The 11553-nt window shown below is 51.6% G+C and overlaps 2 protein-coding genes across 9 annotated transcripts in view; one reads left to right on the top strand and one right to left on the bottom strand.

Annotated features, from left to right (window-relative positions):
* Positions 1-305: 305 nt before the first annotated feature.
* On the bottom strand, positions 306-10470 carry TADA3 (transcriptional adaptor 3). 6 transcript variants are annotated; one of them, XM_027093738.1, is made up of 10 exons: positions 10354-10470; positions 9953-10010; positions 9012-9244; positions 7398-7648; positions 7173-7278; positions 5543-5684; positions 5349-5452; positions 4043-4152; positions 3039-3224; positions 306-872 (listed from the first exon to the last, which is right to left on the bottom strand). In XM_027093738.1, the coding sequence occupies exons 3-10, from the start codon at positions 9216-9218 to the stop codon at positions 680-682; spliced, it is 1299 nt and encodes a 432-aa protein (XP_026949539.1). In that variant the 5' UTR covers positions 9219-9244; positions 9953-10010; positions 10354-10470; the 3' UTR covers positions 306-679. The 6 variants fall into 6 exon arrangements, with proteins under 6 accessions (XP_026949539.1, XP_026949538.1, XP_026949537.1 ...); XM_027093737.1 differs by having other exon boundaries at positions 10130-10465; XM_027093736.1 differs by having other exon boundaries at positions 3039-3260; positions 10354-10426.
* TTLL3 (tubulin tyrosine ligase like 3) overlaps positions 10314-11553 on the top strand; it is a 51430-nt gene continuing 50190 nt past the window's right edge. For 2 of the 3 annotated variants that reach the window (XM_027093726.1, XM_027093727.1), the window contains exon 1: positions 10736-10866. In XM_027093726.1, the coding sequence (XP_026949527.1) occupies positions 10864-10866 (3 nt within the window). In that variant the 5' untranslated portion in view covers positions 10736-10863. Of the gene's footprint in view, positions 10867-11553 lie in introns of all 3 variants that reach the window. The other variant, XM_027093728.1, reaches the window with a different exon arrangement.

The raw sequence follows: 11553 nt of genomic DNA, 5'->3' as shown, positions 1-11553 counted from the left end.
TGACACCGTGGGAGTGTGGAGACACCTGGACCCTTGATGGCCTTGTTGAGTTGCTGGAGATTGGCTAACCCTAGGTGCCACGCTGCCCCAGGACCACCAAACCCCTAGCTAACACACTTCCTTGTTAAACCACCTTGAGCTGGGGTGTTCTGTTACCTGTGGCCACAAGTATCTTCAGAACGTTCTCCCTGAACGAATGACCTAGGCGAGTGGCCACAGGCTGAGAGCCCTCAAGCATGCCCTCCTAAACTATGCCACCCACACAAGTTCCTTTCTACCCCACAATAACAGACAAAGATTCTGGATGCTTTTTAAAAAAAACCACACCAGTCACTTTATTCTTAAGTTGGTACTTTACAAAACCACAAGGGAGAAGTCCTTGAGGGTGAAAGGGGTAGGGGAGTGGGAGATGGTGAAGAGGGGGACGAGGACAACCCAGAAATGAAGCCCCCCCATCTTGGGGGACCAAGCAGAGACTGGGCCCCAGGCCAGCCCAGCAGGGCCTCTCGTGTCCTGGCTGTACAGGGCTGGGCCAAAAGACCTCAGAGAAGGGTCACAGCTTCTAGAGACTGTCGCCATTAGACAGGCAGCCACAGGCTGAGGCTTCTGGCAGCCCAAAGAAGGAAGTGGGCCTCCCCCTCCCAAGCCGGGGGGAGGCAGCCTGAGGCAGGGGTGAGAGCTACCCGTCCAGCAGCTTTAGGATGCTCTCACGCTCCTTCAGAGTCTTCCAGGCCTGGTCCTTCTCCTTCTTGGTGGGCGTCCGCTTCTTCTGCCGGGCAGCCATGATCTTGCGGAATGCGTCCATGACCTCATTGTCTGCCATGCGGACCCGCTGCCTCAGCTCCTGCCGACTCACCTCCTCCTTTGCCAGCCTGTGGGGACCAGCCGGCCAGGTGCCATGGGAAGCCCACCAGAATAGGGCTCCTCCCTGTTCCACACTGAGCCCACCCCACTACCCAGGGCTGCCACTCCTGTGGACCATTTCATACCAAATAGCAAAGTTATTGAGCCACGCTTACATGGTGCCCTGTGCCAGGTACTACCTCTTCAAAAATATCAGCTCAGTTAATCCTAACAACCTTGTGAGGTAGGTACTATTATTCCTATGTTACCAGTGAGGAAACTGAGGCTCAAGGAGGATAAGAAATGCCCCAAGATCCCACAACTAGTGAGGAGGAGATCTGAATCAAGGCAGGCTTCCTCCAAACAATATTCTTTAAAAGGTGTTCTGGGGGCTTCCCTGGTGGCGCAGTGGTTAAGAATCCACCTGCCAATGCAGGGGACACGGGTTCGAGCCCTGGTCCGCGAAGATCCCACATGCTGTGGAGCAACTAAGCCCGTGCACCACAACTACTGAGCCTGCGCTCTAGAGCCCGTGCTCTGCAACAAGAGAAGCCACCGCAATGAAGAGTAGCCCCAGCTCTCTGCAACTAGAGAAAGCCCGTGCACAGCAACGAAGACCCAATGCAGCCAAAAATAAATAAATGAAATAAATTAATTTAAAAAAAAAAGTGTTCTGGTGCCAGCAGAAGACCTGCTTTTACTTCAGCAACCAAATTCCAGAGCAACCTAAGGGTCTAGACAGCCTGAGGTCTACAGGAGGTGAGTGAGATACCAAACTGACCCCTCCGAATGGAACCTGACCTATAAATTCAATTCATGGTGGAGCTGGAAGGTCACTTAGAGATCTATCTAGTCCAACCTGTTTTCAGAAGGGGAAGCTGCTGCTCAGGGCAGGAGATGCCTTGCTTAAGGCCCTGCAGCTACCCATGCAGGGCTGAGGGCTGCACGCTGGCCTTCTGATAGCCAAGCTAGTTCCTTCACTGCCCATTACTTCTGTAGCTGCACATCCCCACCTCTCTCTCTCTCCCGTCCCCCTCCCTTCCTCAGTACTCTTTCATCTGTATTTTCCTCTTCTAGCCCTTGAAAGGGAACTAGAAAGAGGCTCTGGATTCAGTCTTGGGCTTCAGTCACAGCTTAGCTGTTTATTGGCTGTGTGACCTTCAGCAGAGCACTCATTTCACTGGGCCTTTATTTCCTTATTTGGTAAACAGGGAACACTACCACCTACTCCCTGGGCTATAGCAGAGATTAAGTAAGAGGGTGTACATAAAGCCCCTGGTACACGGTAGGCACTCAGTATACCCTCATCCTTAAATACCCTAGCAGCTTGCCAGCAACTTCTCCTTCTAATGATGCACGTCTTTACCAGCCACTCACGTGGTGACTGCAAGCCCTTTGCCCTGCCTCTCTTCCTAACCCAGCACAACGTCTAAGAGACAGGCAGAGGTGGCCAAGTGAACGAGCGTGCCCTGCTCTGCTGGGGCTCTGTGAGGCGGAGACACAGCACCTGCCTACGAGGAGCAAGGGGACTTAGTTGGGCTGCTTCTCTATCTTCCCAAGAAAAGGGTAGCCACTACCATGATCTCCCTACAGATACCACCTGCACCCTTGTTGTGAGGAGTGCAGGGCAAGATGGATGGGAATGAATAGAAAATGAATGACATCGCACGAAAACACTGGTCAGTTCCTGGTGAGGGGCTGGTAGTAATCACAGATGCTCAAGAAAATGTTAACAGTTGATAAACTGAGGTGGAGAGTATACTGGTGTTTACTGTACTACTCTGTCAGAGTTTCTGTGTGTATGAAATTTTTCACAATAAAACTCTGGGGGAGAAAGAAAGTTAAGCATGGAAAGACTTAAAAGTAAACCACACAACAATGCGAATACAGTTAACACCACTGAACCGTACACTTGAAAATGGTTTAGAGGGTAAATTTTGTGTTATTTGTTGTTACCACAATTAGAAGTGAATAAACAAGTCACAGATGCCTGAGCTGTAGTCTGTGGAATAAGAATCTGTTTGAGACAAAACCAGTGGGGTGGTGCCCGGCACTGATATTTTTTTCAAAGCCCTCCGGGTGATTTAGAGGCCCTGCTGGGTTTGGAAAGCCTGTCGTAAAGCTCCCGGAAGGTCACCAGCATGGCCAAGGCCTCGCTGGCCATGCCCTGGCCCGGGCATCCTGTCCACACTCACCTCAGCAGGTCGTGCTTCTTGGTGCGGTTGTGGGCACTGAGCGCTTTCAGCTCGGCCTGCCGTTTGCGCAGCTCCGCCAGAACTTCGTCCTCCGAGTCCTCTGCAGGGCGGTCCTCAGATTCCAGCAGGCCCTGGGCGATCAGCTCCTCCTTGATGCGGCTCTCCAGGGACTTGGTATGCGGCACACTGCAGGCAAAGGCAGTGCTCAGCTCAAGGGCCAGCCTGCAAGGGGGACCGCTCTGAGGTGCCCAAGGTTAGTGAACACCTTCCTTTCTCTTTGAGCACTGTCTCTCTATCTATCTACACATAAAAATATAGAGACAGACACATCTGGTCTTGTTGTAAACATACACAACATATATCGATACGCTATGTAATATAAAATACAGAAAAACCTACAATGCTAACGACCCAAAGAGAATCACTATTTTGTTACCTGTTACTATTATATTACCATCTTCTTACCACATTACGTTATATACATAAAAATATGTATTTTATGTTCTTATATAAATACTATACGTACTCCAGATTGTGTTACATATTATTCCCACTTTTTGAATGTATTATTTTAGCTTTTCCCTGCCATGTACCAACATTTAAATATATCTTAAGTAAAAATAGGATCATATTGTCTGTATTGTGCTACAACTGACAGTTTCCACTTATCACTCTATTGTTTACATCTTTGCGTGTCAGTTATATTTCTCTAGTGTGATTAATAGTTGCAAGTTATTTCATCAGATGGAGTTACGACAATTTAGCCAACCAGTCTCCTCCAGGTGGACATTTAGGTTGTTTACAGTAAGAACAGGGCCATGATGAAAACCCTGTACTAAGCCTGTGCATGTGGAAATCCTGGCCCAGCACGCACATCTGACTTCTATTGGTCTTTATCAAAATGTCCTCAGTCTCTCTATTAATGAAGACCACCCATGCTGGGATGGACAAAAGTCAACAGAAGCAGAGGCCAGACTGTGAGGCATGGAGAGGATGTCACTCACCTGAAGGGTTTGTTCTGATTGCGGGGAGAGGTGCTTGCCCCATCAGCCCCTGATTCTTTTCCAGACATGTCCGGAATAGGAGAGTCCTCCATGGGGGAAATAATATTTTCCTAGAAGAGCACAGAAATGCATGGAGGGAGAAAGAGCTACAGTATTACCATTTTCCTGCCCCCCTCTGTCCTACACGGACAGTCTTCACATACCAGAAATATCTTTTTATTTTTCTCATCCCACCCGCTGTGGGAAGTCTTCCCAAACCGACTCTAAAAAACTTTGATCGTTTTAAAAATTCTTTATTTTGTACTGATACCAAAAGAAGGGAGCACAGAAGAGTGACGGTAACACTCAACAATGGTAATGAGAAGAGCTAAGGTATATTAACCGTTTGCAATGCACCAGGCGCTGCGCTAAGCATGCTGCAGCAGAGGCTGCCAGCTGTCCAAAAGCCATTCTTGCCTTTCTTCCACAGTAGCTGGGCTTATGGCTGCCCAGATACACCACACTTCCCAGCCTCCTCTGCAGTCAGGGGTGGTCATCTGACAAACTCTCTCCAGTGGAAAGTGATTAGAAGAGATAAGAGCCACAGCTGGCCACGGCCTTCACACACTCCTCTTTGCTCTTTTTCTGTGGGCTTGGAGTGGCAATCACACTTGGAGTGACCTTGTGCAGAGTGCATGTTTAAGACAGCAAAGCCAGCATACGTGGGGTCCCCGTCTGATGGTGTGGAACGGAGATGTCCCCCTGCCCCCACCTCAGCCAACCTGGAACGTGTGCCCAGAAAGACGCTATCGTGTTTGAGACAGCCAGGAAACTGAGGCTCAAGAGGTGAAGAGATATGCCTAAGGGCAGCCAGCAGGCATAAAGAAAGGGACCCTGAACCTGGGGTTTGAGTCCTGCTTCTGTGTATTAGCTGTGTGACCTCAAGCAAACAGTTCCCTTTTTTGAGCCTCGACCTTGTTGGGTGTAACATGGGGTTAACCACTGTCTTTGCCTCTAACGAGAGGATGTGTAGAAAGCCCCTTGCACGGGGCCTTCAGCCAACGCTCAGCAAAAGTAACTGTGGAGTAGCAGCTACCTTGGGGGCAGGTTAAAAACTGGGAGGGGCATGAGAGGGCCTTCAAGAATACTGATGATGTTTTCTTTTGTGGTCCTGGGGCTGTAAGTGTGCTCATTTGTGAAAGCTGATCAAGCTGTACATTTATGACCTATGTACCTTTCTAAATGTATAATGTACTTCAATAAACAATAAAAAATTAAACATTGAAACAGAGTGAATACAGTTCTTGTTTTGGGTTGGGGTGCTCACCTCCACCAAGGCCTGCAGGAGTCGCTGCGTCAGGGCACCAAAGGGGCACCCGTCTTCCGGCTGCTCGTGCTGGGCCTCAGACTTCTTCAGCAGGGCATCCACATCTGAATCGGGTAGAGAAGGGATGGACATGTGTGCTGAAGTGCTAGGAACTCAAGTCCTGGCCTGGGGTGGGCAGGAGGTGAGGGGCCTACCTTTCGTGTCCAGTTCAGTCAGTGGCCCCATGAGGCCTTTCTTCTTGTCAGCCACGGCTGCTGCCCGGGCCCCGTCCTTCTGCTCCTCCAGCAGGTCCTCCTGTGCCCAGCGCTGGGAGTAGTGCTTCCCCAGGGGCGGGATCTGTGGGAGACATCCCATCCGGTCCCAAAGCAGTAAATACAGGCCAGTCGTGCCTGGGGTGTCAGGGGCTCTCTGCGCGCTTGGGACTGCCAACAGGCTCTTCGTTCATCCCTCATTGCTCCATTTACCTGTCTTCCCAAGTACCTAGCCCAGGGCCAAGGCCTGAGCCTGGTACAGGTGAGAAGAGATAAAGGAGATAAAATCTCTACACTCACGGTCTAGTAAGGAAGCCAGGTACGTACGGAACTGAAACACACAGATGGCAATACAGAACAATTTCCAAGATGTAAGGTGCAGAATGGTGCGTGTACATGGACCTTTTCCGTTGACAGCTGTTATCTCTAGAGAGAACTATAGATCCTAGGGTCAGAAGTGAGAGGAAAATATCTTTCGCATTGCTTGAACTTGTTACTGCCTGTATGGATTACCTTTTCAGATAAATTTTTAAAAAATTCAGACAAGTGAAGTGACAGAGGTAGGTCAAGGTGCTGTGGCGCACACAAGACCGACCAACCTTCTGCTGGGGAATCTGTAAAGCCATTTTGGTGGCGGTAACATGCGATCAGGGGCTCGAAGGGTGTTAGTTTGCCAAGGGGAGAAGGGCATGTGCAGAGGCCCAGAGACCAGCAAGGACCCTGGAGTGAGGGCAAGGTGCTTGTGGGGGCTGATAAATACAGCAGTGGAGAGGGAGTGTGGCCAAGGAAACTGGAGAGGGGCACTGGGGCTGTGCCACCAAGGGCTGAGGTGCTTGGACTCGATTCTGTAGGTAACGGGAGCCAGGGGAGGCCATGTCATGAGCACATCCGAACATGACAGCTGAGCTATGGGAGAATTTCCCACCAACACTTTTCTGTATTTTCTACATTTTCTTTAAATGGAACCTTTTTTATTTTCATCATAAAAAAATAAATTTTCATATATTAAAAAAAAGAGAATCCCCCTAGAGCAGCAGTCCCCAAGCTTTTTGGCACCAGGACCGGTTTCGTGGAAGACAGTTTTTCCATGGACCAGGGTGGGGGGCCGGGGGGGTGGCTCAGGCGGTGACGTCAGCAATGGGGGAGCGGCAGATGAAGCTTCGCTCGCCCGCTGCTCACCTCCTGCTGTGCGGCCCAGTTCCTAACTGGCTGCGGCCCGCTACCGGTCCACGGCCCCGGGGTTGGGGACCCCTGCTCTGGAGGGAAGAAAGTGTTAAGAGGCTGTTAAGGTAAAAGCTGGTGAAGGCTTGAGCCAAAGCAGAGGGGATGGCGATGAGAGAAAAAGGGAGGATCTCACTGAAGAAGGTGCCTTAGGACGTGGTGACCATTTGGATGGGGCAGAAGGGAGGAAGCTGAGAGTTAGAACTTGGGTGTCTGGGTGGGTTAATGGAACAGACGGGAGGCTAGGCAGGGCAGGGAAAGAAGATGATGTACAGCACTGCGATCTCTGATTCTGAAGCACCTCTGAGCCTTCTTGTTCTCCATCACGTCTATCTAGGCCTGGGGTCTCTACCTTGTAATGTTCAGCCTCATCTTCTGGGGGTTTCAGTAGCTCCTCTAGCGTGCGCACCTCCTCACTGGTGATGTCGGCACAGTAGGGCTCCACCGAAGCCCAGAATCTGCAGAGAGAAGCAAAGCCTGACGGGGTGCTCCCTGCCCCACCAGCCTAACCCCCGGACCCTTCCACAGCCTCCAATACCCAAATCCCAAGGCCCATTTATGTCCCCTGGCCCAGAACCTGTTGGGGGCGTCATTCTTGGGGATACGTGGCACGTCAATTGGGTCATCAGTGAATTCATATTCCTGGATCTTGGGCTGAAGGTTTTTGGATTTGGGTCGCCCAGGGCCAGGGCCCGGCCCATGTCCCGCCTTCCCTTCCAGTTTCTGCTTCTTGGGCTTCCCATGTTTGGGGGGAGCACCAAGCTCATGGTCTCGACCCAGCTTCAGGAATCGTCGGTCACCTTTCTTATCTTGCCAGTCGGTGAGGATCTGAAATTCACAGAGACTGTCACTGAGGGGGAGAAGGGAAGACACAGGACAACTCTGTCTCCCGGTGAAAAATAAGGATCTAGAACTCAAGAAGGCGCCGTCTCTCCCCCTCCCCTTTTTATCCAGCAAATGCCTACTCATACTGCAAAACTCAGCTCCTTTTCTGTGCCCATCTCACAGGATTTTATTCATATATTTCTCATCATTCCATTCACTTGTTTGTCTGTATTGATTCACCTCTGTAGCACCCAAGCTGGTCACACAGCATTCAGCAGTTCAAACAAGTAGATCACATCTCAGTGCACATTAGCCCTAGGAAAATACGCTGGTGGTAACTTTCTGGTGGAAGCAAGCATGCCTCCCAGCAAACCTTTACTTCAAATGTCACCACAACTGGGAAGCCTTTTCTGAATCAGTTATCCAGCTTCTTAGATGCTAAAATACAACTGATTGTGCCACAGCCCTGCTCAAAAAGCTTCAGTGGATTCCCAGGGACCACAAGTTAATTTTATTCATCTTCTGAAGTCCAGTTAAAATGGCATCTTTTTCCTCTATGAGTATCTGGTACTTCGTACCTCCACTGTAGGCCCAATCATGTTGTTTGGTCATAACTAGAATAAACAATACTTTGTCTCTTCAAGAAGATTATAAGCTATTGGAGACCAGGAAGTTCATCTTAACCATCTCTGGTCCCCAGGATCTGGCATAGCACCTGGCACCCAGGGCTCAGAGAATATTTATGCCATAAATAGAAATAATGAGAGTCATACGAGTAAATAATGTTTGACATGCTTATTTAGTGTGAGACGTTGGGCTGAGCCTTTGCAAAAAGTCTTTTTAATTCTCACAAAAGCTCTGAGGTAGCTCCTATCATCCAGCCCACCTGGCAGATGGAGAACTGATCCTCAGAGGCAGGAGGTAACTTTTGCAAGCGTTGGAATTTAGCATTGGCAATAGCAACGCTAGCAAGCGCTTAGGTCAGGATTCAAATCCAGGCCTCCCCATTACAGTTCCCCCAGTACTCCTAACCACAACAGCACTTCTCCTGGTACTTGTCTGACCTCCTCTTCCCTTTAGTTGGCAAACTCCCCAAAGACCAGAACTGTCCTAATTACCTCCCTCTAGTGACTAGCACAGGACCCAGAACATTGTGGGGAGCGAGGGTCACTAGTTGCTTAGTGAATCAGAAATCTCGCAGTGTATGAGGATCATGCACATTCTTGCACATTTTCCATGTCACGCAAGCCCAGTTTGGGTCTCTCTCTTCCCCACTAAGCTCCTGTAACCCAGGCCTCAGCAGATGAGGCTAACCCATAACTTGTCACAGTCCATCCCTGGTGATGTACCCTCTGTGGGGTATCACCTGGGTTTCGGCCTCAAGCACCCGCAAGCGTCGGCTGGCAGAAGAAAGCAGGGTCTCAAGCTCCAGCTGCAGAGTGTCCAGCTCCTCGATACCGATGCCATCATCCTCAGAGCGGGCCAACACTGCTGTGTAGCGGGGACAGACCTTCAGGTGGTCCACAGACTTGAAGTCGTGGAACTGCAAGGGGCAGTCCTTCAGCTCACTCATGGCCCAGGATAGGGGACGCTGTGGAGCTGGAGAGGAAAGGACCACTGATGGGGGGGGTGGGGGGAAGTGGCACAAGAAAAGCCCAAGGGCTCCTTCCATCCAGGAGAAAGTCAGGCTTCAGTAACCTATTGACAAGGTTGATGGCACAGCTCCTACTCGTAGAGCACCTACTGTGTGCCAAGTGAGGTGCAGACACATTACTGGCTTCTCATTGAATTCCTCACCCAACCCCATGAGCAGGGACCATGCTTATCTCCATTTTACAGATGAGGAAACTGAGACTCTGTGTGTGTTCATGTCCAAGCTTACCAACATGCAATTTGAATCCAGATAGTTTTGAGTCTGTGCCCCTAACCGCCATGGTATACTACGCTTGTCTTCCTGATGCGCTTCCCTGCAGTTCCACTCTTCCTGAATTCTGCAAAGCCCCAGAGTTCCAAGCATCGCATACTTATTATCTTAATGTTCTTTGTGCCTCCCAGCCTCTCCTTGTCTCACCCCTCCCCACCTCTGCCCCTTCTCTTTGTCCTGATAGTAAAATATGTGGGCTGGTAAGCCAGATATATCTGGATTCAAGCCCAGGCTTGACCAATTTCTATTTATGTAGCCCTGAACATGTTGATGAACTCTCCTGAGTCTCGGTTTTTCCATCCGTAAAATAGGGCAAAAGAAGCCTGAGTCTGTTTCCCCATAATTAGTCTGAATCTGTAAAATGGGGTAACAATAGTACCTACCTCCCAGGGATGTTCTGAGGATTAAGAGATGATGCCCGTCAAGAGCTCAGTTCAGTGCCTGGCACAGAAAAAGTGGGGCTGGTTAATGGCTGGCCCCACCCATGGATCGCCCCAATGTCCCGCCTTTAGGGTCCCAGTCCTCTAAGAACACCCTACCGCGGCCTCCGCCCCCTCTACCTCCTCCTTGCTGCCTCCCACGGCCCCGCGGCCACGGGAGGGGGCGGGGAGTTCCGGTCGGTGCGAGCAACCGCCCCGGAACTGGCTATGTGCGGTGCCCCAGCAGTTGACGCGGGGGCGGAAAGACGCGAGGGCCAGACCCTGTGTCTTTCGGAGGATGGAGGTTTGCGGGCAGCAAGCGAGCCCGCTGCAGGTGGGGTGGAGAGGGTATGCCTCGCGCGGACCCTAGGGAACAGCCCGGCGCCGGGGGGCGGGGCTCGGCGGCCGGGTTCTCTGCCGGGCTGTTAGTCCCGTCGAGCCCCAAAGGCTGCAGGTAGGAGGGGCCCGGAGAAAGGATGGGGGCGCAGAACCGGAAGGATCGAAGGGCTCCTCCGCCTCGCCGTGTCCTAATATGGTGCCCAACCTGAGGCCGGGCTGCACCATTGCATGGCTATGAGGGAAGAAGGCGGCAAAGACGACAAGACGGCCAGAGTCGCAAGCAAGAGCTCCATGGGTAACGGGAGAAACTTGAGTAGTGACTTTACACTTCAAGAGCCTAAAACTACCAAGACAGTCCTAGGGGGAAAACTTCCGAGGGGCCAAATGTTCTTAGCCTCCTCCTCCCCCGCTCGGAGCGTTGATGGTACAGTCCAGACGTCCGGGCGGAGACTGCGGCTGCGCTTCTCGCGAAAGAGAAGGCGGCGCGGGACTGGCCACTTCCGCACTTCCGCTTTCCGGCCCAGCCAGCGCCCGCGATGGTGAGAGACGGGCCCCGGGCCCGGGACCCCCGCTGTTCTGTCTCAGGGATCTGGGTCTGGGGGAGATGCGGCTTTGCAGCGGAGAGGCCCTGGGCCGAGGGATGCAGGGGGTGTGGGGGCACCCTGAGGCTGGGAGAAAGAGGGCGGGGCGGGGCCGAGGTGAGGAAGGGGCGAGCGGGGGACGCCCTTGTAAGAAGCAGGCCTTGCGGCTGCATAGTCTGGTCCTTGAAGCAGATGGGGGATACTGAGGCATGGAGGAAGCCGGAAGTGGGCTCTCCTAGGTTCGTGGTAGCGCCTCGAAGGCACGTAGTAAGCCGCAGCCCGTGGTAGGGCCACCTCCCCACCCAGAGTAGACCTTCACTAAATACACTCCCCTGTTCTCTCTTACCCGCTTGACCCCACAGTTCTCTCAGGGAAACTTCCACACTTGCTTATCCCACTCTTCATGTTGCCCCAGCCTTGCTTCTTTCTCACTGAAGGATCTCTTTTATGCTTCCTCTACGTAGACCTCTTCCTGGTCGGAACTCAACCGTATCAGCCTTACTGTAGAATATAAGCTCTCATACTGCTGACCCCTCCCTTGCAGGAAATTCTCTTGATAACTGTGGGTGTTCCTGGCAACTGAGACTTGGCTCACTACCTTCCCCTCTTTGCACTCTCTCTGGTGATACCTATTTAATGTACAGG

Source organism: Aethalodelphis obliquidens, unplaced genomic scaffold, assembly GCF_003676395.1.
Source record: "Aethalodelphis obliquidens isolate GAN/ISIS:26980383/991018 unplaced genomic scaffold, ASM367639v1 scaffold86, whole genome shotgun sequence".
Taxonomy (NCBI): domain Eukaryota; kingdom Metazoa; phylum Chordata; class Mammalia; order Artiodactyla; family Delphinidae; genus Aethalodelphis; species Aethalodelphis obliquidens.
The sequence above is the reverse complement of the archived record's forward strand: the minus strand, read 5'-3'. Positions and strand labels throughout refer to the sequence as shown.

Excerpts from the sequence above, each read along its gene's own strand:
- TADA3 (XM_027093736.1), bottom strand. The coding sequence starts at position 9,218 with ATGAGTGAGCTGAAGGACTGCCCCTTGCAGTTCCACGACTTCAAGTCT. Across the intron at positions 5,453-5,542 it reads GACTGAACTGGACACGAAAG|ATGTGGATGCCCTGCTGAAG; the intron begins GTAGGCCCCTCA and ends TACCCGATTCAG. Across the intron at positions 873-3,038 it reads AAGAAGCACGACCTGCTGAG|GCTGGCAAAGGAGGAGGTGA; the intron begins GTGAGTGTGGAC and ends TGGTCCCCACAG.